This window comes from Otolemur garnettii, unplaced genomic scaffold (assembly GCF_000181295.1).
Source record: "Otolemur garnettii isolate 467f Iridium unplaced genomic scaffold, OtoGar3 scaffold00016, whole genome shotgun sequence".
In the NCBI taxonomy this organism is placed as follows: Eukaryota; Metazoa; Chordata; class Mammalia; order Primates; family Galagidae; genus Otolemur; species Otolemur garnettii.
This window is the reverse complement of record NW_003852411.1, coordinates 14731861-14757529: the sequence shown is the minus strand read 5'-3', so window position 1 is coordinate 14757529 and position 25669 is coordinate 14731861. Positions and strand designations below refer to the sequence as shown.

The window sequence follows — 25669 nt, the reverse complement described above, 5'->3', positions numbered from 1 at the left end:
AGAAATCAATAAGAAAAAGACAACCCAAGAGAGGAAACCAGGATAAAAATACTTAATACATAGAAATATAAATGTGTAACCACATTACTGATCAGGGAAAACTAGATTAAGATACAACCCCCAGCAAGATTAGCCCACATCACAAAATCCCAGAGCACCAGATGCTGACATGGATGTAGAGAGAAGGGAACACTTCTATACTGCTGGTGGAATTGCAAACTAATACAACTTTTTTGGAGAGAACTATGGAGAATCCTCAAAGATCTAAAAGTAGACCTTACATTTGACCCTGCAATCCCATCACTAAGTATCTACCCAGAAGAACAAAAATCACTTCTCACAAAGACATTTGCACTAGAATGTTTATTGTGGCTCAATTAATAATTGCCAAGTCATAGAAGCAACCCAAGTGCCCATCAACCCATGAATGGATCAACAACCCATGGTATATGTATACCATGGAATATTATTTAAAAAGATGGAGACTTTACATCTTTTACATTTATCCGGATGAAGTTGAAATATATTTTTCTTAGTAAAGTATCTCAAGAATGGAAAAATATCCAGTGTACTCCATACTAATATGAAATCAATATATAAACAATTACATGCTCATAACAACAGTAGAACACTAATACAGTCCAGTTTGGTGGCAGAAGGAGGGAGAAGGAAATTTGGCAGAAAGAGGGCGGGCATGAGGCGGGATCTCACCTAATATGCACCTTATGAGGGTGTATATAAAGCCCCCTGAGTAAGGGGCTCTTCTACAAATGGAACTTTACCCTGGAAGTGAGAATGGTGTCACCTAAAAATTGTACCCTCATATTAACTTGATTTAATTAAACAATTTTTAAAAATTTTAAAATATAAAAAACTTTATTTAAAAAAAAAAAGGAAAATTGGATTGGTGCCTATAGCTCAGTGGTTAGGGCACTGGCCACATATACCAGGGCTGACAGGTTTGAACCCAGCCCTGACCTACTAAACAACAATGACAACTACAAAAAAAAAAAAAAAATAGCCAATTATTGTGGCAGGTGCCTGTAGTCCCAAATACTTGGGAGGCTGAGGCAAGAGAATAGCATAAGCCCAAGAGTTAGAGGTTGCTGTGAGCTGTGATACCACAGCACTCTACTGAGAGTGACAAGGTGAGACTTTGCCTCAAAAAAAAAAAAAATTAAGACACAAGGAGATAACATTTTATACTCAAAGACTGGCAAAACTTAAGATTGATAATACCAAGCATTAGCAAAAACATGCATCAGCAAAAACTATCAAATAAAATAAATTGTGATACAATTAAGTACAAATAAATTCTCAATTTAAAGAATTGTAGCTGCATTTAATGGCATAGATAAGTCTTAGAAACAAAATGAAACAAAGCAACCACCGAAGACCCTATGTATAAAAATTTCACATGGTTATAAACCACTGAGTGTGTACAAAACACTTTTCTAACTTTACAAATAGTTAATCTACATATACACTAAAATAAGATTTTTAATGCTCAAAAATGGAAGTAAATAATAAATTGTATAGATATTTGGAGAAAAACAGGAGAATACTCCTAAAATTCAGAATAGTGGTTGCTTCTGGCCAGGAAATAGGGAAGGACCATATATAGGTAGGCTCAACAGTATTGATGTTGCAGTTCTTTTTTTTAATTAACATTTTTATTTACCCCAATATATTGCAAATATTAACATGTAACCAATATAAGTTATTAATGAGATGTTTTACATAATTTTTTCATGCTAACTCTTCAAAATTTGTCTAGTTTTTACTTAAACACTTCTCAATTCAGAATAAACACATTGGAAATACTCAGTAATCGTGTGGCAAATGGATCTCATATGGGACAGCACAGTTATAGGGAGTGACTGTTAGCTCTTCAACAATAAGATGGCAAAATGGGAAGAATTGGCATATTATAGTGCCCAGCTGAAATCCTACTTCTTTCTTAAAGTCTTCTCTGATCCCAGCAGCAGAGAATGACCTTTTTTTACATAGAATTTTCGTAAAGCTTCTCTTTAACCTTTTCTGTGTACTTTGGACATATCTTTTATCACTGTTATCATTGCACACTGTTATCAGTGGCTTAAAGAACACTGTTAAAATTTCCTAGGGTCCCTGTGCCGTTTCACTGAGGAATCTTCGCTCTCCTTAGGGATGCTCTAATTCTTTGACTTGTCTTTCACAAATGTTTATCATATTGTTTGATAACGGCTATTGTGTGTGTTGATGATTTTTTAAAAAGCTGAAATCATGATTCTCACACAAAAAATGATTACATGTCTTGTATCCTCCATGAATCCCCAACAATAAAAAAGAAAATGATTACATGTCAGAAATTTTACTTAAATCATTAAATTTGTAAAGGAGTTAGAAAGATCCATTTCAAGGGAAAATTCAGAGTAACACAATATATAGGCAATTAGGAATGCTGAAATAAATTTACAAATAGTTGCAAAATTGGTCAACAGTAACTAAGCAATAATCAGTTACATACATCCCACTGAACCTAGGTCATTGGCAGTTTTATGGACAAGAATTTATGTTATTACCAGGTTACAAGAACTTAAAGCAGTTATAAAGTAAAATAGCTCACAACAGCCAAAGGCACTGGAGAAAAGATACCTAAGTAATCTTTCTGACCCGTTACAAAATCTTCCAGTTTTTCCTGACACATGTAAACTTTTATATGGATCACATATTACACTAAAAATTAGAAGGAAGGATAAAAAAGCATACTGTTCTGTGTTTCTCTTTCCAGGTGTTGAAGGGAGAAAGACAGGGTCTTATCTTGAAAAGGAGATCAGATTTGAGGGAAAGGTTACTTGGATTTTGTTTTCCTAACTAGGGAATATTAAAATGGGTATATTGGTTCTGTGAAAGGAGCTGGTGGAGATGAGTGATAGTAGGGGTTAATAGTAGGTATTTGGAAGGAGGCAGTACCAGTTACATACAGAATCACAGTTCAGATTTGGGGAACAGAGAGAATTCTTCCTTGAGATTGGGGGAGATAGGAAGGACCTAGGCTGTAGATTCACTTGGAATCAGAAAAAGTCGAGATTCTCTAAAGAAAAAAAGTATTTATGATAGGTGGCTTAAAGAGCACTGTTAAAATTTCCTGAGTAGAAAATGAAGGATATGAGGAAAAGATTGCCATGCCAACCTTTTATATTGTATTAAATACCTATTATCAAAACATTGCGAAGGGCTTTCTTTTTCTTAGAATATGAGAAAGAGCAACTGTCTTTAAATGAGTTGATGTCTTCTATCAGATAAGGTATAAATAAGAGAAAATTGAAGTAACTAAAGAAATTATGAAGTCATAAAAGTTAATGAGTGAATGTTATCTCTAATGTTTCAGTTTTTAATAGAATGTAATATTTTTTTAAAAACCTAGGCTCCAGTGAAGCCTCTACAATACAGCTGTCAGTGCCTAACAGGTTGCACGAGATTAGGTCCTTTCAGTCAGGTTCTTCATACATAAAAAGACGAGACAGTTTCTAAATTCCTTTCTTGGAAACTGAGAAAACTACAGAATAGTTGACAGTGAACTGAATATATAGGCTATAAGATTTGGATGGGCAGAGATAAGTCTACTAAACAGTCAAGGTAGAGTAAAATGGAATGAATAAAAATACAGAGCTTGCTTGGAAGGCAGTAGACGTCATTTTGGTTGCATTTACCCTGAGAGTTTATGAACATGGAGTAATGAGGTAAGAATAGGAAAATGTCTGCTTTTTTCTCTCCAACTTTAGTTACCTTAAACATTTTATATGTGCATAGTAAACTCTCAAGAAATTTTTTTTTCAGGAAATATTTTAAACTGTCCATGCTGAGGTCTAGCCACAGCCGTTACTTAACAGGAATGCTATTTTTATTGGTACCAAGAATGTGTAGGGAGGAGATAGGAAAGAGTTAACTTCAGTTTGTAGTCCAGAAATCCGTTTGTTGATCTTTAAAACATAAGACATTTCTACCGGTTTGAGACAATTTTCAAAGTAATTAAGACTCAAATGACAATAGTTTATCAACTCAAAGCAAGGGGGTTATAAACTAAAATAGCTTCCCCATTCTGCACTGGCTAGGTTGGCTAAGTTAACTCCTTCAAGCTGTAACCCAACCTGGAAAATAGATACTGGATTGATCTATAGATTTACTTTTTTTTGAGACAGGGTCTCATGTTGCCCTCAGTAGAGTGCTGTGGTGTCACAGTTCACAGCAACCTCTCTAACTCTTCAGACTTAAGCGATTCTCTTGCCTCAGCCTCCCAAGTAGCTGGAATTACAGACACCCACCACAAAAATGCCCAGCTATTTTTTAGTTGTAGTTGTCATTGTTGTTTGGCAGGCCCGGGCTGGGTTCAAACCCACCAGCTCCCATGTATGTGGCTGGCACCCTAGCCACTGAGCTGTAGGTGCCAAGCCTGTTCTATATATTTAAAAACTGAAGTTGAGAGTTGAAAATAACTGTCTGAATTTTGCAACGAGTTAGAGGCAGAGCCAGTTCAAAGGCTCAGCTTCTTTCCATTAAGTCCCATATGTGTTGGAGTTTCTAACTCCAGCCTCAAATCATACTTGAAAATGGTGTCATATGAAAACAGTTAAAAAAATCATAGTTGCATGTCTGACCCCAACTCTGCAGAAATCTAGGCCCCAGTTGTCATATTTTAACAAGGCTTAAAACATTAGTGTATTAATAATAACATTCTAAATATGGCACATATTAGAATATATCTATAAATGAGCTTTTTCCAACCTTTGTCACTTTTGCAAACTACAAGTAAGAAAACATTCATTTATCTAATTTTGTTTCAGGTATCTATCTGTCAGATTTAACATACATTGACTCAGCATACCCATCAACTGGCAGCATTCTAGAAAATGAGCAAAGATCAAATTTAATGAATAACATCCTTCGAATAATTTCTGATTTACAGCAGTCCTGTGAATATGGTAAGTTGGGGGGGGGATAATGCTAGGTCATTAGCATGCTGTGATTCCGATGACTTATTTACATGTTGACCATTTTTCACGAACATCAATTTCTTTTTTTTTTCTTTTCCTTTTCTTTCTGTGTTTCTTTGTCTGTCTGTCTTTTTTTTTTTTTTTTTCTAACTTCCCTTCCTTCTCTTCCTCCCCTTTCTTACTTTTGAGACAGGGGGTTACTCTGTTGCCCAAGTGGAGTACAGTAGCACAATCATAGCTCACTGTAATCTGAAACTCCTGGGCTCAAGCATTCCTCCTCTCCTCCTGGCTGGGACTAGAGGTGCGTGCCACCACACCCAGCTAATTTTTGTTTGGGGGTTTTTCCGCAGAGGCAAGGTGTTGTTCAAGCTGGTCCCTAACTCCTGGCCTCAAGCTGTCTTCCCACCTTAACCTCCCAAAGTGCCAGGCTTTAGCCACCACACTGTACCCATCAACTTCTTATTTCCATCCTAAATAAAGGGAAATAATGGTTATTTTATTTCAACATTTACTGGTTAGCATCTTGGTTAAGATCTTGCTTTTAAGGAATTTTGGAGCATTTAATATTTAAAATTTTCATTTTTATCTTTTGCTCCTTGTAATTCTATAGCCACTGCTCACAGAGCACAGGGCAATATATTTTACTATTACCATCTCATAGTTACTGGTTTACGAAATTGTTATAATGTACATAGTTTTTACATTTTTGAATTAGAGAAGTAGCTGAGACCCTTGAGTCTAGTGACAATTAACTAGCTTTCTTGAGTCAGATATTGAGTAAATAATCAATGTATATTATGAAATGAGATATATAGAAAGAGCTAAGTAAGCCCAAATGATTAGAAAAAGGAAAGTTTTAAAATATTTAAATGATTTAAATATTTTTAAACTCTCTCTTTCGGTTTGATGGGGAATACAGTTAGACTATTAATATGTAATTGTTATGGTGTTAAAATAAAGTCAGTTTCACATTCTCTGATTTATTTCAAGCAAATTTGTCTTCAAGCTAACTTTTACCTGCCTGTGTCTGTGCCTTTAAGGAAACCTCAAAAACTTCCTAACAGTGTGTGTGGAGATAGAATCTTACTGAAAGATAAATCAAATAATCTCCTATTCTGTCCTTTTCTCAATTTTTTAATATAACAAATTTAGTGTTAAATTAATGTTTAAAATTTAGTAGGAAGGGAGGAGAAAAACCATTATTTATCAATGGGAGCCAAATTTCTTTAAAAGAAAAATAACTGTCTTCAGACCTTTTGTTTGGTTGACATTTGAATATAAATCACAGTGAAGTTCCTGATTTTTTTCCTATGAAATTTGTCAGTTATGCAGTACTTTGTAATTGGAGCTGTTAAAAAAAAATTATACAAATAGTATATAAATGTGATTTTCTAAATTACCTTCAGTTTTCACATTAAAGCTTAACTCAGTAATGTCCTAGTAGAATTTTGGTGCCATATGGCCTTAATTTACCTTTAAATTATTTTTCTAAATTTTTAAAGTTCTGGTTACAACGTACTTTATTGGATAATTATTATCACCTTTTGCCTAGATATCCCCATGTTGCCTCATGTCCAAAAATATCTGAACTCCGTTCAGTATATAGAAGAGCTACAAAAGTTTGTGGAAGACGATAATTACAAGTAGGTTGGATCTTCAAAAGTGGTTTGTATAACTTTGGCCTATCCTCTACCTTCCATCCCCATGTATTTAAACATCCAAATTCTACATAGTATCATAAAAGTGCCTATTCCAGTGGTACGTTTACAGTCGTAAAAATACTTAGCATGTATTTCTTTTTAATCACTTGATATGATTGAGCCAATGTACAAATACCTCATCTGTTCTTTTATTAAAAAGTATTTTGTTGGGCAGTGCCTGTGGCTCAGTGAGTAGGGCTCTGGCCCCACATACTGAGGGTGGTAGGTTCAACCCCGGCCCAGCCAAACTACAACAAAAAAATAGCCAGGTGTTGTGGCGGGCACCTATAGTCCCAGCTACTCAGGAGGCTGAGGCAAGAGAATCACCGAAGCCCAAGAGCTGGAGGTTGCTGTGAGCTGTGATGCTACGGTACTCTACTGAGGGTGACAAAGTGAGACTCTGTCTCTAGTTGTAAAGAGCTAATAATATATGATAGTTCTAGTTTAAATTTGTTCCTTTCTCCCTATATTCAATCATTAAATGTTTATGGAAATTTATCTTTTAAATAGAAAAATTATTGAAACAGACTAAAAAATTGAAAAATTAGTTCTTTTTTAATGCTGATTTTTTGACACATCTTGAGCCCTTTTTTTGGCTTGTTTTTGTTCTTTTTATAGACTAAGAGAATATTGAACCTTCTTTTCTCCAAGTAAGAGACATTTCTCCAATTAGAACTGCATTTATTATTCTCCCTAATTGTAGCAAGTCCTGTATTAAATATTTTTTAAATCACTTTTAAAATAATTTGATACCCATTTCTTTCTCCTTACACCCATAGTCCGGCCCAAAGGTGGTGGCAGGGGGTTTAATTACTGACCCCTTTCATCTTTCAGTGATACGGTTACATCATAACTATTGGTTATTTCAAAAGGTGGGATGATAAGGAGCTTATCTTCAGGCGTCTCGTTTCTCTTATAGTTCCATTTCTTAATTTTAAAAAGTTTTCTTAGCTTTATTATGCCAGTTATTCCCATGTTTTCAAATTGAATTTTGTGTTTTCACAAATTTTTTTTTCAATAAAAGGTCTGTGAAAGACTAGATAATTTTCCAATATCAATACATTATTTAAAAAATTTTTAGCCACTTTGGTAGTGATTATGAATGTGCTTATTCCATAGGTTTCAACATTTTTTTTTAAATATCCTGCAGGACAGAATTGGTCCCAACAAAATGCTAGAAATTATGGAAAACAACTAGAAATAATTTTTTTTCAAATACTGAATGTATAAGAAGTTCTGGATATATACTTAAATGTATATAATTTTTTTTTTTTTTTTTGAGACAAAGTCTCAATTTGGCGCACTTGGTAGAGTGCGGTGATAGATCACCGCAACCTCAAACGCTATGCTGTGGGTGCCCGGCCGAAACTTACTTGAGCTTGAGAGATTCTCTTGCCTCAGCCTCCCAAGTAGCTGGGACTACAGGCACCCACCACAATGCCCAGCTATTTTTTGGAGACAGGGTCTCACTCTTGCTCAGGAGATCCACACACCTCAGCCTCCCAGAGTGCTAGGATTACAGATGTATCTAAATTTTTACTAATGTTTGAAAACACTTTTATCTTCTCCCCAATACAATAATATTAACCCTTTGTGCATCAATTTTTATTTTACAAAATCTTTTTTCACTCTAACTCATTTGAAAATGTGTGAGGTCAGTGGATAGGCCTTTTAGCTTGGTTTCACAAGTCTATTACCCTAGTAGTTTCTCAAGTTTACCAATAGTGGTAAATATTGACCACTATTTTTCCATCTCCCTAGTTACTGATGTAGAACTGATACCTAATAAACACTTTAGTTTTGTCCAGGGAGGTATAGCACAGGTAACTTAAAACTCAGAATATGCATAAATAGCTTTTACAGATTTCTTTATCTGGCTCAAGAAACTTTCTTTTTTTTTTTTTTTTTTTTTTGAGACAGAGTCTCACTATGTCGCCCTCAGTAGAGTGCTGTGATGTCACAGTTCACAGCAAGCTCAAACTCCTGGGCTTAAGCTATTCTCTTGCTTCAGCCTCCCAAGTCGCTGGGACTACAAGCACTCACCACAATCCCCGGCTATTTTTTGTTGCAGTTGTCATTGTCGTTTAGCTGGCCCAGGCTGATTTCGAACCCACTAGCCTTGGTGTGTGTGGCTGGAGCCAAAACCACTATGCTGTGGGTGCCAAGCCGAAATTTACTGAATTTAAGACAAGTTAAAGTTTAAAAGGTAGAAGCAAAGTCTAAGGAAATTTTGCATAATTATAATGGGTGGTAAATTTTTAAACTAATTACCATAAAAATTTAATATGTTTGTTGAATCTGATCACTTTGTGAAAGAATACACTTGAAAACATTAGGGTTTTTTTTTTTCATGTACTAATAAATTGGAACTAGAAAACATGAGTTTTAATGCTCCATAAACTGACATAGTACATGATACCTTCATTTTTATAGAAAAGGTGTTATTGTTATATTGATTTTTGTTTTCATGAGTGGCTAGAATGAAAGCAGCCTTTGGGGAACTACAAAGTCACTTGGTGTTTTGAGGACATCATGTGGGAGACTTGGAGAAGATAGACCGTATTGTATGAGCCTTCAAATTAAACGTTGAAAATTAGGGCATTTTAAGATGTCATTAAAATCATTTAAAATTATGTTACATTTTGCTGGAATAATTTTTTTATGATGAAAAAATTTTAAATAGAAATAAATGACACTTCACTTATCAAAAGGCCTCTGTTTTTAGCAATTTCATCCATATAGCCAACTAGTATAGATATTACAAATTGTGTGTATGTCTTTTTTTTTTTAATTGTTGGAGATTCATTGAGGGTACAAGAAACCACGTTACACTGATTGCATTTGTTAGGTAAAGACCCTCTGTGTATATGTCTTTTAATCAGGATGAAAATCTAAAGTTATTTTAACAATGACCATATCTTTTCTCACAGCTGACAATTCAGACTAGCCTTTACTGCCGTGCTTTTTGAGATGCCTCTGCTTTTTATAGTGGTGTTCCTTTCTATTTTGGTGTGTTAGGAAATTGCAGTTATTTTGTGTGCTTCTTTTCTCTCACTAGTCTGTAAGCTTAAGAGCAGGGCCACCATGTCTGCCTTAGTCTGTTATATTCAGTTCTGAGCACAGTGCCCAACACAAATACTTACTGAATATGAATGAATGCCGTACACTCTGTAGCCTAATTAAACTTCTCTATAGAAAGAACAGAGTGTTCTGGTTAGTCACGCATCTGTTTAATACACGAATTTTCGTTGTCAAATAATTGAAATATAATTGTTTAATTCCCTCTTAAGTTATCAAAGAAATAATAATTTGAGCACCTACAATAGATTAGTTTATCATTATGAACACCACTTGTGTTGTGTAATTTCACTAAAAATTGCAGTTGGTAGAATGCTGAATAGTTTTTATCTTCAGACAAAGTCTTAGCAATATTAGGTTTCATGTATTATAGCAAAGCATTTTCTACAACTACTTTAGTATCCTATTTCCTGCAATAGCTTTCACTGATAGGAATCATAATTTTTTGCTGTAGAACTCAAAATTCAGTATATTATTGTAAATGGAACTTGAGTACTAACTAATAAATTTTGACTTCAGACAAGGATTTACTAGGAATTTTGCTAACAACCTTTTTGTTTTTATTGATCTTTCTCTGAAGAGTTGTGTTAGTTGGCTTGTTAGATGCAGTTTTCAGTAAGGTATTTTTTGAAATTTTCATTGTTGTACTCAAACCAATAGCATATTCAGTAAAGATTCCAGAAGTAATTTGTGTAATATATTTAATACTATATGTGAAAGTTCCTGAATTTAAATGTTAGGTATCAATATAAACTCAAGTTAAATCATCTTTTAATCATTCATCAACTATCTTTAAATGTGTTGAATTGTTTGACAACTTTGCGGTAGTTGAGGAAATTATTAGTTTTTATTTATTTTAAATTTTTTAAAAGACCAGGTCTCACTCTGTCTCCTAGGCTGGGATGCATTGGCACAGTCACTACAGCCTCAACTCCTGGGCTCAAGCAGAAGCTTGCCTTAGTCTCCAGGATAGCTGAGTCTACAAGTGTGAGCCACTACACGCAGCTAATTTTTTTATTCTTTTAGAAATGGGGTCTCACTATGTTGCCCAGGCAGGTCTTGAACTTCTGGCCTCAAACAATCTTCCCACCTCCATTTACTGAGTCACTGGGAATAGAGGTGTGAGCAGCCATGCCAGATTCAAAATTCTTTTGATGGCAGGATCTCACTCTGTTGCCAGGTCTAGACTGCAATGGCATCATAGCTTACTACAACCTCAAACTCCTGGGCTCGAGCAATTCTCCTGCAATAGCCTCCCAAGTGCTAGGACAACAGGTGCATGCCACCATATGTGGCTGATTTTTTTATTTTTTGTAGAAATATGGGTCTTGCTCTTACTCAGGCTGGTCTTAAATTCCTGGCCTCAAGCAGTCCTCCAGTCTTGGCCTCCCAAAATACTAAGATTATAGGCATGAGCCACCAAGGTTATTTTTAAATAACCTTGTTTTGGTATAAAAGTTGTTTTATATTTTTAAATAAACTTGTTTTGGTATAAAAAGTTGTTTTTTTTATTATGGCATTAGGCAAAATGAATAAATTTTTATTCAAGAAATTTCACATGTGATTTGCCTTCTGCTGTCTCAAGCTGGAGTCACTGAAGGTTTACCTTCAAGCCAGCCCTTTTTAATTGCACAGATCCTCAATCCACAGTTGTCCTGTTAGCCCTATGTAATAACATACAAGTAAATATTTCCATAGATGATCACATAAAACAAGCCTCCCTTAGCTCCAAAAACCACGTACTTATTAGCTATCCAGAAGAGTTACAATAAAATTAGCTAGAAATATCTCTTCTGTGAGGCATAAGAGACCCAGGCATGCACTGTTCCTGCTGTAAAATCTATTAGACAATCACAATTCCTTGCTTTGTATTGCCACTTAGACAGTACTCACACATAGGCAATGAAGATCAGAAAACTATCGTCTAATAAAGGGTTAATAAAATGTCCCCAGTAAGCTGAATGTCAACGAAGTAGCAGATAGAAAACCTAGTGGAAGTATTTTTGTTTTGTGGTCATGTCCACAGCAATTGAGAAACTGCATTCTCAAAGCATTGGTAATGACCATTTAAAATAACAACTTTTTAATATATGTTCCTCCATAATATTTCCTAGAAAAACCATAAGATCTGCTTTGTATGAAAAAGGTAGAAGACTTACATCATAAAGATTGCTCTTGAAGAAAAATATATAGCTTATTCTATTAAAATGTTTAGTTTTTTGTGAGAAAATATACGATGTCAATATTATTTTGTCAAATATTAGTCATTTTATGTGTTCTGTCTTTTTAAAATTCAGGCTTTCATTAAAGATAGAACCAGGGACGAGCACACCACGTTCTGCTGCTTCCAGGGAAGACTTAGTAGGTTAGTGCATTAGTTGTTTCTTGTTACCAAATAATAAATCAGATAAAGTAAATAAAAATCTTTATTTTGTTATTAAAATCTGTCAGTACTTTCTAGGGATCTTTTTTGTTTTTTAATTAAAAGGTTTATCAGTAAAATGTACAAACAAATACGCTATCTAATCAAGGAAAATAGGTCGAGCAGATGGAAAGTAAGATGTAAGTGTTTGTGAATAGTCTATTCATTTTTTAAAATGAGATGCACTGGTTGAGGCAATGAGAGCTGATTACACTAGAAATTTCTGTGATGTAAATGGTAAATTCTGCTAATTTTATTAATAATTATAGAAGTCAGTTTTAGTGACTTAATTTTTTTAAAGTTTACATTAATACTGAGCCAGGCACTAAAAATATAAAAATCATCATCTCTTACTTGTGGCATTATAATGGGGATATTGAATATATATTACAAATAATCAGGAAAAACATAAAATTGAAGAGAATCACTCATCATTTAAGAAATCATTAATAAGTACCTTTTTAAAAATTTCCAGTACAGACATTTGCACTAAGCTTCATATTGTATACTCTAAAAATTATTTGAAGACTTACAGTATCTAATAAGATGTGAAGTAGTTTGCAGCAATTAAGAATCAGTAAAAGCAAAAAAAAGGAAAAGGTGTGAAGGAGCAAACCAAGACCGTATCTGTGGAGAAGAACATTCCAGTCAGAAAAAAATTCCAGTTTAAATCTCTTAAATTTGCTGTTCTTTTCATTATTAAAGCAATATTTTACAAGTCTGTGTACGTGTCACTTCTATATTTTATTCCCATAAGCTTGAAGAGTGTCAGTGTAGATACAGATTAATTTCTAACTTTAGTTCTTGGTTCTTTATCTAATAAATTTAAATTGAAACTTAAATTTAAAAAGCAGTGCATAAAATTTAAGAAGCATTAAAACTACATCTTAAAAGACCTAGGTCCAGATTTGTCTCTGATGGGAGATCCTGAGTCAATCTCTTCTAATCCTATTTCTTCCCATGTAAATGGGGAAAATATTTACACTGCCTCTACTAAATACAAATAAGATAGATAGAAATTAGTGGATTTTGTATGGTTTGGGATTTTGTGTTTTAGGGCTCAGAAAACAAGTATTTCTCATCTTCAAGTCGATTAAATAGGTATAACATTAATATTATTATCTTAAAATTTAAACCACATTGAATATTTTATATCAAGGAATTAAAAATAAAATAATCCTTTGAAACCACTAGAAAAATTTTCTCTTTCTCTCTCTTTAATTTAACCCCAGGTCCTGAAGTAGGCGCATCACCACAAAGTGGGAGAAAAAGCATGGCAGCTGAAGGAGGCTTGCTACCACAGACACCCCCCTCCCCGCGGAACCTGATTCCACATGGACATCGGAAGTGCCACAGCTTGGGTTATAAGTCAGCATCTTTATCTTTCAAATGCTTAAAGTTGTTTGTAGTTGGATGTATTGTGTATTTGCTTTACTAATTAAATAGAAAATAGTGTCCTTGCATAATCTTTTTTTAAAATAACAGCCTTTTTCCTCATTGGTAAAACATCTTGTTTGCCGAAAAGCATTTATTTCTTCCTTTTCATAAATTCTAAATTACCTGAAAAAAGCTTTCCTCAATAATGTATTCATATTTGGGAAAGATACTTGTTAAATTATAACTTTTATATTCAGACAATCATTGTCTTTTTTTTTAGAGACAAAGTCTCACTTTATCGGCCTCAGTAGAGTGCTGTGACATCACAGCTCACAGAAACCTCCAGCTCTTGGGCTTAGGTGATTCTCTTGCCTTAGCCTCTCAAGTAGCTGGGACTACAGGTGCCCACTGCAACACCCAGCTATTGTTTTGTTACAATTTGGCCGGGGCTGGGTTCAAACCTGCCACCCTTGGTATATGGGGCCAGCACCCTACTCACTGAGCCACAGGCACTGCCTAAGACAATCATTGTCTTAACTAAAATAAGTCATAAATGAAGATCTATAAAAATTTTTCTCTTTTTTCCTAAATATAATGAAAGAGAAACTCATTTTTTGTTTGTTTAACTTCTTTGGTTTTACAGTACTGTTTTTTCAGAAAAAGGATCCATGTTCACTTTTGCCATTATCTTTATTACATTTTCATAAAGATGCCTGTTGCTTAAGCAGTTAAGGTGCCAACCACATACACCAGAGCTGGCAGGTTCAAATCCAGCCGGGGACTGCCAAACAACAGTGACAACTCCAACCAAAAAATAGCCAGGCATTGTGGCGGGCACCTGTAGTCCCAGCTACTTGGGAGGCTGAGACAGAGAATCACTTAAGCCCAAGAGTCTGCAGTTGCTATGAGCTGTGATGCCACAGCACTCTAACAAGGGTGACATAGTGAGACACTATCTCAAGAAAAGTTAATAACTGTTCTCCAAAAAGTGATATGAAAACAATTTTTTAATGAAATTAAAGTATGCTCTAGTTTCATGGGTAGATGAGGCCAGGTTTCCTGAAACATTTTCCCTGTTAGTTTGAGGCTTTCATGGTAGCATTTGTATGTTCTTCAGTGTGAGAGTTCAGAAATAAGTTCAGGATAGCAGGTGCATCTTTTGTGTCCTAAATTTTTATGAAAGACTATCTTTTATATCCTGAATTCGTAACAATAATAAAAGATGTGAAAAATGTTTCTCTTTGTTTCCAGTTTCATTCATAAAATGAACACGACAGAGTTTAAGAGTGCAACATTCCCAAATGCAGGGCCAAGACATCTGTTAGATGATAGCGTCATGGAGCCCCATGCACCGTCTCGAGGCCAAGCTGAAAGTTCTACTCTTTCCAGTGGAATATCAATAGGTGAGAAATAGTTCTCTGAAAGGGTTCCAACTTAACATACAATGAAAATTTTAACAAAACTCACCTAGACAAACATCTTTAACCCTACCATACATAGAGAAAATTTGGTTTAAAAAAAAGTAGCAATTACATATAGGATGAAGTTAATAATTCATGATGGTTTTTAAAGTGCTTAATGTTTTTGACTCCCAAATGGGAGGCACTGGAAGAATAGTAGGAAAAGAATATGAGCCGGTTGCATTATTAACTGCATTCAGTTTGGATATAGGAATAAGGAAAAGGGTATAGTCAAGTATGACTCCAGGTTATTTGGATTAAACAGCTAGTTAGATGATAGTGCTGTTACCAAGGTAGAGAAGACATTGAAGTGTTTGTGAAGAGTGACTGAGTTTGGGGAATCAAGAGTTCTGTCTCTGACATGCTTAGAGTCCATGGGGCTGTCAGGCAGATTGTGAATGAATGAATCTGGAGCTCAGTGCGGTATAGTCAGATAGGAAGAGCCAGATAGGAACTAGGGAGAGGATGTAAAAAATAAGAGAACTTTGTCATATTTAGAGGTTTGACTAAATTATTGGTTTTAAAAAAAGATGGGCCATCAAAGGCAACTATAAAGGAGAGGTCAATGAAGTAGGGGACAGAAACAGAATGTGGTATTACAGGAGCCTGGTAGAGTAGACAGAGTGTCTCCAGGAAGAAGAAAGTGCTGAATCGATCAATATCAAATGCAAAAAAGAGAAATAAGGTGAGTACGGGAAATTGATCAGGGGATTTGGCAAGATAAAAGTCACTGGGGACTTTGACAAGGGTTGTTGCATAGAATGGTGAAGGCAAAGCCCTAACAACTGGAGTAGATTTCACAGTGAGGGGTGAGACCGCAGTCTTAAATAGCACACCAACTTTATGGACTCCCTGTACAAAGATAGCTGCTATAAAGAAGAGCATAAAATTGGGGCCACACTAAAAAGGGATGTGAGGCTCAGCGCCTGTGGCACAAGTGGCTAAGGCGCCAGCCACATACACCTAAGGTGGCAGGTTCGAATCCAGCCCAGGCCCGCCAAATGACAATGATGGCTACAACCAAAAAGAAAAAAATAGCCAGGCGTTGTGACGGGCGCCTGTGGTCCCAGCTACTTGGGAGGCAGAGGCAGGAGACTCGCTTGAGCCCAGGAGTTGGAGGTTGCTGTGAGCAGTGTGATTCCACAGCATTCTACTGAGGGTGATAAAGTGAGACTCTGTGCGCTGTGATGCCACAGCACTCTACCCAAGGGGACAGCTTGAAGCTCTGTCTCAAAAAAAAAAAAGGGATGTGAAATTACGGGTAATTTATTTTTACTTCCTGAAGGTAAATTTATTTTTACTTCCTGAAGGTAAATTTATTTTTACTTCCTGAAGTTGTATTTATTTTCTGAATCTCCTAGATGAGCATTGTTTCTTTTTGTAATTGGACATTATCATATATTGCTATTTTTATATTTAAAAATAGAGAAGAGAAGAGAATGTCTTCCTCTGTGATTAAGTATCGGGTTGCCAAAGGGCAAAGCCTGTTATTGTTAATGTGATCTTCTCAATATTGATTCACAGCCAATACAAAGAGATGCAAAAGGAAATTCATTTTCTTGAACATATTCACTTCTTTAGCCCTTGAGAGTTCCAAACCCTGAAAATAAAATTACTTCAGAGCTCTCCATTACTATTCAACTGTTGTTTATTCTGGAGTTACTGTTTTATAAATGCAAATGACTAAATGATGACACATTTTTTTTTTTTTAAGAGACAGAATCTTATTTTATCACCCTCAGTAGAGTGCTGTGGCATCACACTGCTCACAGCAACCTGCAACTCCTGGACTTAGGCAATACTCCTGCCTCAGCCTCCCGAGTAGCTGGGACTATAGGTCCCACCCACTGAGCTACAGGCGCCACCCAGATGACAAAATTTTTTAAATAGAAGGCAAGTTTATCACCTGAAATACCTCTTACTGCTGTTCTAAGTTGGCTATGTACAAATATTAACCTCAAGGGCAGCTCCTGTTTCTCAGTGGGTAGGGCACAGGCTTCATATACCAAGAGTGGCAGTTCAAACCCAGCCCTAGCCAAACTGCAACAAAAAAATAGCTGGGCGTCGTGGTGGTCGCCTGTGGTGCCAGCTACTCGGGAGGCTGAAGCAAGAGAATCAACTAAGCCCAGGAATTGGAGGTTGCTGTGAGCTGTGACACCACAGCACTCTATGAAGGGCAATAAAGTAAGACTCTGTCTCTTAAAAAAAAAAAAAAAAAAGAACAAATATTAACCTCTGTCTGAGAAATAATACACAGGAAAATTTGCAAAAGGAAGAACTTTTACCAATCAAAAATTTGTTACACTTTATGGAATCTGGCATGCCACTTAAAGCAAAACATAAAAAAAGGTTTTCTGAGGGGGGGAGGAGGGAATATAGAGTTTTGTTCTATTGCCCCAAGTAGAGTGCAGTGATGTCACCCTAGGTTACAGCAACCTCAAACTCTTGGGTTCAAGGGATCCTGCTGCCTCAGCCTTCTGAGTATCTGGGACTACAGGCTCCCACCACAGTGCCTAGCTAATTTTTCTGTTTTTAGTAAAGAGCGGGGTCTTACTCCTGCTCAGGTTGGTTTTGAACTCCTGAGCTCAAGTGATCATCCTGTATTGCCCTGCCAGAGTGTTAGGATTATGGGCATGAGCTACCATGCCTGGCCCACAAAAAATAATTTTTAAAGGTGCAGCTGTCAAGTATATATAATATTTGCTTTTCCCCATCATAAATATCATAATGATTATTATGCTCTAGTTTATTTGTAGCTTTTACTTTTGACAGGCGTTCTTTTGATTACCACAAGATAGTTCTTTTGAGTTACAGTTAGTGTCTCTTTGGAGACTTTTCTCTCATACAGCAGATTTTTTTCGTTCGTGTTTTTTTTTTTTTTTTAATCTAAGGCCAGATAGACAGTATAAGAGTGTTGTATCCTTGCTGTAAATTAGAACCTTTTTTTTTTTTTTTTGAGACAAAGTCTCACTATGTCCCTCTTAGTAGAGTGCTATAGTGTCATAGCTCACAGCAACCTCCAACTCTTGGGCTTAAGCGATTCTCTTGCCTCAGCCTCCCAAGTAGCTGGGACTATAGGCACCTGCCATAATGCCTGGCTGTTTTTTGGTTGTAGTTGTCATTGGTTAGCAGGCCCCAGCCAAGCTCAAACCCGCCAGCCTCAGTGTATGTGACCAGCACCCTACTCACAGAGCTACAGGCACCGGGCCAATTAAGAACATGTTACACAAAGGCATCCAGAATTTTTGTTTTAAAGCTTTAACGTAATGGGAAAAGAATAAGATTACTAACATAAGATGGTGGTAGGTGTTAAGACACAAAATAGTCTTTTCTTTAGCTATAACTTTTACATGCAATACTAATCTACCATACTATGAAGGCTTTGAAAGTACTGTAGTCAGTGCTTGAAATAATGGCCTCATACATTTTCTAATGCAGTATCTACAAGGTCTGACAATTAAGTTTGCAAAATCATCCTAGAAAAACATGCTACATAGCTCATTGCTGAATATCACCATGGTCATCTTCTAAGTACTACCCTTGGGAAGCTATGCACTGACACCGGGGCCTACTCCATGCTTCAGAACTCTTTTTCTGCAGTGACCGTGAGAGCTGTCATCGAACAGCTCGCAAAAACACACAGCAATAGTATTGAATGCCACTCAGCGAGATACTGACCAACACACATCAACATGAACACAGCTGTGAGTCAAGGTTATGAAACCTTACTGAGTAGTTTGTATAGTGCTGCCAATGTGGGCGCACAGTAGCAAGTTTGCAAACTTAGTTGTCAGTGGTCATTCCAGAAAAAGAGTTCCAAAATTGCTTTGAAAGGTGGGCTAGGCACTGGCACCAATGCATAGGTTCCCAAGGAGAGTCATTGAAATGTGATTGTAGTGATATTCAGCAATGAGGTATGTAGCACTTCTCTAGGATGAGTTCACAAACTTAACTGTCAGACCTTCATAGGTCCTAGATAACCTAGAGTCATCTCATCTAGCTAAGGAAGGCATAATCACTCTGAGCTTCACACTTCTGAAAAAGCTTACATTTTCTACAAATATACTAATTATGCTTAACTTTCGATCTTTACCACATAGTGCCACACATCAAAAGATAAGGCCCCGCCACCACCAGTGGGTTTCAGCGATGGTTGTCTCATTCATGCAAGGACGGTACATAAGTAGTGCCATGCCTAACCCATAGAAGAGGTTTATATCTATCATAGCTAATGGATACCTTCTTCCAGTGTTAGAGTTTGAGTTTGTCACAGAACCCTGGTTGTAGAAGTCTGATAGACTATTCCACTTAACATAAATTCCTCCTAATTTTATTGGGAGTCAGAATTATGTTTAAAATAATTTTTAAGTCAGTCTAAGCCATTTTCCAGCTAATTTTAAACTTTTCTATTTGAAGTTTATTTTAACTGATTTTCTGGCCAAAGAAAAAGCTATGATTTTATAGCACTAATTTTTCTTTTAATTTTGGGATTCCATCCTCTTCAACCTTGTCTCTAAAGGTAAAGAATTGGATTTCATTGAGTTTTTTGTCCTTGCAATGGTAATGGATTTTAATACAAAGAAAAAGAATTTCATAATTACCTCTGTAAGTAGACCATCCAAGAAATTGTAACAAACTGGTCAACATAAGGAACTAGGCCTGCCATAGTGATAACATACATGTGATGCCTGTCCTGTCTATGAAAAAAAAGGTCAACTTAAGGAGGTGGTCAATATAGGGAGGTAGTCAACTGTGGGGGGATTCTGCTATATATTGGTCCTAGAGTATGACAAACAATAGGAAAAATTTTGTGCTATTTTATGTTTATTGATTATTAACATAATGAATTTGAGCTATAACTTGGGAGGCGGAGGCAGGAGAATCACTTGAGTCCAGGAGTTGGAGGTTGCTGTGAGCTGTGATGCTATAGCACTCTACCCAGGGTAACAGCCTGAGGTTCTGTCTTTAAAAAAAAAAAAAAAAGAATTCGAGCTACAAGTAGGCATGCAAAAATATTTTATGCTAATTTGTTATTTTAGGTTGTCTTGTCAACTATAATCCAATATATTGCAAAATAAACCTAGCAGCAGTAATACTGAATAAAGAATTATATGTGTATGTTCACCCACAATGTGATTATCATTTTACAAGCATAGGGAGCAAATTTATTTTTTAAATATAAAATCCAAACTGGAAAAATAGTTCTTATGTCTAAAAAATAGAATATCTTTTGATTTTTAGGTAGCAGTGATGGTTCTGAACTAAGTGAAGAGACCTCATGGCCTGCTTTTGAAAGGTAAGAAAAATTGTCTACTTGAACTATTTTGAGTTTGTCTGTCTTAAAGTATATAATATCATGAATTTTAGGAGATAGTGTTTATTATACCCCTATGGGACTACTTAAGCTTTCTGCTGGTAGAAGAAATTAGAAATTGATATTTAAGTTTGGAATTGTCAGTAGTGAGAATGAGTGACCGATAGAGTCAAAGCTGTAAATAATTTACTTGCTGGCATTATACATGTATTCAAATTGTAGTACATTTAAAATTGTAATTAAAAATAATGCATCATAGTCAAGTTACATAATTATGTATTCAAACGTAAAATTATTTTCTTAAATTCTGGTTCATTTAAGTTATTTTATGGCATTTAGTGGAATGGTCAACTTTATTCTCTACCACTTTATCAAGGACAAAATGACTTAATTGATTTTTTTTTTAATTGTTGGGGATTCATTGAGGGTACAAAGAACCAAGTTACACTGATTGCATTTGTTAGGTAAAATTGTGTCCCACCCTCAAAAGGTGTGTCACACACCTTAACTAGGTCATTAATTGTCTTCATATCAGAATTGAGTACATAGGTTTCTTGCCTCTCCATTCTTGTGATGCTTTACTAAGAAGAATGTGTTCCACTTCCATACAGGTTAATACAAAAGATGTAAAGTCTCCATCTTTTCTAATAGCTGAATGGTATTTCATGGTTTACATATATCATAGCTTGTTAATTCCTTCCTGAGTTGGTGGGCATTTAGGCTGTTTCCACATTTTGGCAATTATAAATTGAGCTGCAATAAACAATTTAGTGCAAGTGTCCTCATGGTAAAAGGATTTTTTTCTTCTGGATAGATGTCCAGTAATGGGATTGCAGGATCAAATAGAAGGTCTAGTTTGAGTTCTTTTGAAAGTTCTCTACAATTCCTTCAAGAAAAGTTGTACTAGTTTGCAGTCCCACCAGCAATGTAAAAGTGTTCCTTTCTCTCCACATCCATGCCAGCATCTGCAGTTTGAGATTTTGTGATGTGGGCCGTTCTCACTGGGGTTAGATGATATCTCAGAGTGGTTTTGATTTGCGTTTCTCTAATAATTAGGGATGATGAGCATTTTTTCTTATGTTTGTTAGCCATTCGTTGTCTTCTTTAGAAAAGGTTCCGTTCATCTCTCTTGCCCATTGATAAAGGATTTTTGACTTTTATCATACTGACTAATTTGAGTTCTCTATAGATCCTAGTTATCAAGCTTTTGTCTGATTCAAAATATGCAAATATCCTTTCCCATTGTGTAAGTTGTCTATTTCCTTTGGTGGTTGTCTCCTTGGCTGTACAGAAGCTTTTCAGTTTAATTATATCACATTTGTTTATTTTTGTTGATGTTGCAATTGCCACGGGAGTCTTCTTCATAAAGTCTTTCTCCAGGCCAATATCTTCCATTGTTTTTCCCATGCTTTCTTTGAGAAAAGAAAGAAATGCCTTACATTTACAACTTTTATCCATCTTGAATCAATTTTTGTGAGTGGAGAAAGATGTGGGTCCAGTTTCAGTCTTTACATGTGGATATCCAGTTCTCCCAGTACCATTTATTGAATAGGGATTCTTTTCCTCAGTGTATGTTCTTGTTTGGTTTATAGATTAGGAGGCTGTAAGTTATTAGTTTCATTTCCTCGTTTTCTTTTTTTTTGAGACAGACGCATTATGTGGCCCTCAATAGAGTGCTATGGCGTCACAGCCCACAGCAACCTCAAACTCCTGGGCTTAAGTGATTCTCTTGCCTCAGTCTTCCAAGTAGCTGGGACTACAGGTACCCACCACAACACTTGGCTCTTTTTTTTTAGAGACAGAATCTCACTTTGTTGCCCTTAATAAAGTGCAATGGCATCCAGCTCACAGCAACCTCCAGTTCTTGGGTTTAGGTGATTCTCTTGCCTAAGGCTCCCAAGTAGCTAGGACTATAGGCACCTGCCATAACACCCAGCTATTTTTTTGTTGTTGTTGCAGTTTGGCCGGAGCCAGGTTCGAACCTTCACCCTTGGTATATGGGGCCAGCTCCCTACTCACTGAGCCACAGGCACCGCCCAACACCTGGCTATTTTTTGTTGCAGTTGTCATTGTTGTTTAGCTGGCCCAGGCCAGATTCGAACTGGCCAGTGTCATGTATGTGGCTGGCGCCATAACCACTGTGCTACAGGCACCAAGCCCATTTCCTGATTTTCTATTCAATTCCAGATGCTATGTCTCTATTTTTGTGCCAATACCATGCTGTTTTGACCACTATGGCCTTGTAGTACAGCCTAAAGTCTGGTAGGCTGATGCCCCCGGTTTTGTTTTTATTACTAAGAACTGCCTTAGCTAAATAAGGTTTTTTCTGGTTCCATACAAAACGAAGAATTATTTTTTCCGAGTCTTGAAAATACAATGTTGGTATTTTAATAGGGACTTAATAGATTTTTAAATTATACTGTAAGTAAAGCAGCTTGAAATTTGAATTTAAATTGTTAAGAACTCAAAACTTACACAAGGTACACAGACTTAATGAAATAGTACAAATTGTGCTCCCTTCTTCTTTTCTTTGTTGCTTTAAGATATAAAAGCCATCATCTGTCTATAGCAAATAGCATACTGTATTCAGATACCTATGAGATCTCCCTAAGAACATAGCCAAACAATACAAATGATATTTACTAATTGTTTGTTAGGATTCTTATATTACCTCTCATCATTTCAGTTCTGCCATGTTTAAACTCATAAGATATTTGACTTTTGAATAAAATAATTGCTCCCTTTTGTATATAAACTAAGCAACTAAGTTTCTAAATAATGCCTATATTACTCAATATAAAGGTTGTGTAGGTTAAATGTTGAATGTCATGTTAAAACTGGAGTTGAAAATACTAAGATTTTATTTCTAAGGCCTACATTTCAAAGTACTTTTAACCCTTTCTACTCTAATTATCAGTGTTCCCAAGTTTTGTTCTCTTTGTTTTCAGGGATTTTTAACAATTTGTTTTTATATATTATTTCTCTTTCAACTTTTACTTTTAATCTCTTTATTTGGGTTTGCTTCAAATGGGAAAAATACAAGTGTTACTTCTGACATGCTTCTAAATTTGTACAAATTTTCTTTCCCAATAGAAGGATCATAATACCATCACACTTTGATTATAGAGTATGGTTATGATCTTTACATAAAAAACATTAACAATATTGTTTCTTTGATTGATTGAGTAACCAGAATGATAATTGTGCTGAATAATCTGTTCTCATCCCTGCAGGTTACTTATAAAGAAAGTATATTTTTCTTTTTCTTTCTTTCAGCATAAGTATCAAGCAATGAAGATACTATATAATGGTGTTACCTTCACATTTCAAACAATATTTTTCTTTTATGACAAATGTTTTGCTTTGCAGACATTTTCAGCTAAACAATCTACGTATGTCAAGTTTAAATCAGTGGCTCTCAGAGCATTTCAGGAAGAGTTAAATGAATGCTGCCTAGCAAGATTCAAACATGTATTAATAATTAATAATAAAAAGTGAATAAAGAATTAGGATATAACTACTCGTGAATAGGGAACTTCAAAATAATACTGTGACTGTTAATTTGCCATTTACCATTCTTCCTATAGAGAAATCAAATACATTGTTGCTTAAGTTGCTAAAGTATTAATATTAATAATGTTAAAAAATTAAAAATTAATAATATTAAAAAATATATATTATTTCTCAACTGCTACTTTTGCTGGATGCAGTAGCTGATGCCTATATATAATCTTAGCACTCTGGGAGGCCAAGGTGGGTGGATTGTGGAGCTCAGGAGTTCAAGACCAGCCTGAGCCATAGTAAGAACCATCTCTTAAAAGAAGAAAAAAAAAAATCAGCTGGGTATTGTGGTGGACACCTGTAGTCCCAGCTGCTTGGAAGGCTAAGGCAACAGAATCATTTAGCCTAAGAGTTTGAGGTTGCTGTGAGCTATGACGCTACAGCACTCTACCCAGGATGACAAAGAGAGACTCTGTCTCAAAACAAACAAACAAAAAATGCTAATTTTGACTTTTCCCAAGCAAAAAAGCATTAGTGTTTTTATGTGTCTTATGTTTATTGCTTTTGCTAAGTATAATATGCCATTTTGGATACATATATTAACTCAAACCATTTTTTATCATTTATTGGCTTTTTCAGTTGATATAGAAATAATATACATATATTATTCAGTTCATCTCTTTTATTAGTTTTCTTTGATTAATATAACAAAGAGGAAAATAAGGTTTTCCTCATGAGTTTTAAGTTTACAAGCCACATTGCTTTTAGGTGTCTTCACAGGGACATATTATAAAAATGAATTTTTCATATAAATTCAGGCATCATATTCAAACTGTAATCCAAGAAGTAAAATAGAAAGGATTTTTGAAATATTTTTCAGGTTTTAATTTATTCGGCTATAAGTAGCTCTTTAATTCTTTTAGTAGATTTGTTGAAGTAAATGTATATGTAAGGATATGGTATGTACTAAACTCCTATATTTATTTTTAGAGTCAATAGTAAAAGAAAAAAATTTTGAAATCTATGCTGCATGCTTTAAAAAAGAAAGAACACTGTCCTTCTGTTAGATTTAGAAAGCTATATTACATGAAGAAACTATTATACTGTTATAGGTATTAATGATTGTGTGAATAAAAATATATGTAATATATACAATTTATAATGGAATCCAACAGGAACAGATTATACCATTCTCTCGGCCCGGTGACAAGAGTGGCACGAAATGGCTATCGAAGCCACATGAAGGCCAGCAGGTACAATTCCCCTGCATTCAGGGGTCACAGAACTCCCTCTGGTGTTGGTGATTGGCTTACATGGGTGTGATCTCACATTATTTCTGTTCTTTCTCAACTAATTGATTTAAAAACTAAACAGATTGCCCAGAAAAACTTTCTTTCCAAGATTTAGTGTGGAAAAGAATTTGAACTATACTTTCTGATCCATAGAGCTAAATGCTGACTTGCATCTTTGTCACATTTTTTAAATGCTTCCTAGTTGGTATCCTTTTAACACAGGTGTTTCTTTCTAATGCTGCTAGTTTTTGAATGAGCAACGTAAAAATCTGCTTGTTATTCATAAACTGCAATCAAAGCCTTTACTTTGCTAATAAATCGACATTTGATTTGTCTGTTCTAAAGTTTTTCAGATAAACCACAGGTCCTAAATTTAGACAAGTCTGTTTCATTAAGTAATATTTGTATATTTAAACTCATATTCATTAAATCGGTCATCTGGTTAAGTTTGGTCTCTTTCCACATTCTACTGCGTATAAACTATGGAGGCAGATAAAGATGGTACCTAGAGGTCATGGGGTCTAGTGGTAATTGGTGATCAAACAATTC

At 35.5% G+C, this 25669-nt stretch overlaps 1 protein-coding gene and 1 non-coding gene across 3 annotated transcripts in view; one reads left to right on the top strand and one right to left on the bottom strand.

Moving 5' to 3' along the window:
• RALGPS2 (Ral GEF with PH domain and SH3 binding motif 2) overlaps positions 1-25669 on the top strand; it is a 117810-nt gene that overhangs the window by 82514 nt on the left and 9627 nt on the right. Inside the window, exons 8-14 of one of the 2 annotated variants that reach the window (XM_012802711.2) lie at positions 4827-4964; positions 6529-6619; positions 12052-12119; positions 13409-13544; positions 14805-14956; positions 20255-20309; positions 25004-25081. In XM_012802711.2, coding sequence (XP_012658165.1) covers positions 4827-4964; positions 6529-6619; positions 12052-12119; positions 13409-13544; positions 14805-14956; positions 20255-20309; positions 25004-25081 — 718 coding nt within the window. The remainder of the gene's footprint in view (positions 1-4826; positions 4965-6528; positions 6620-12051; positions 12120-13408; positions 13545-14804; positions 14957-20254; positions 20310-25003; positions 25082-25669) is intronic. The other variant, XM_012802712.2, reaches the window with a different exon arrangement.
• Positions 11696-11820, bottom strand: LOC111723832. The gene has a single exon (XR_002772286.1). It is a non-coding gene; the product is annotated as a small nucleolar RNA SNORA32 (small nucleolar RNA).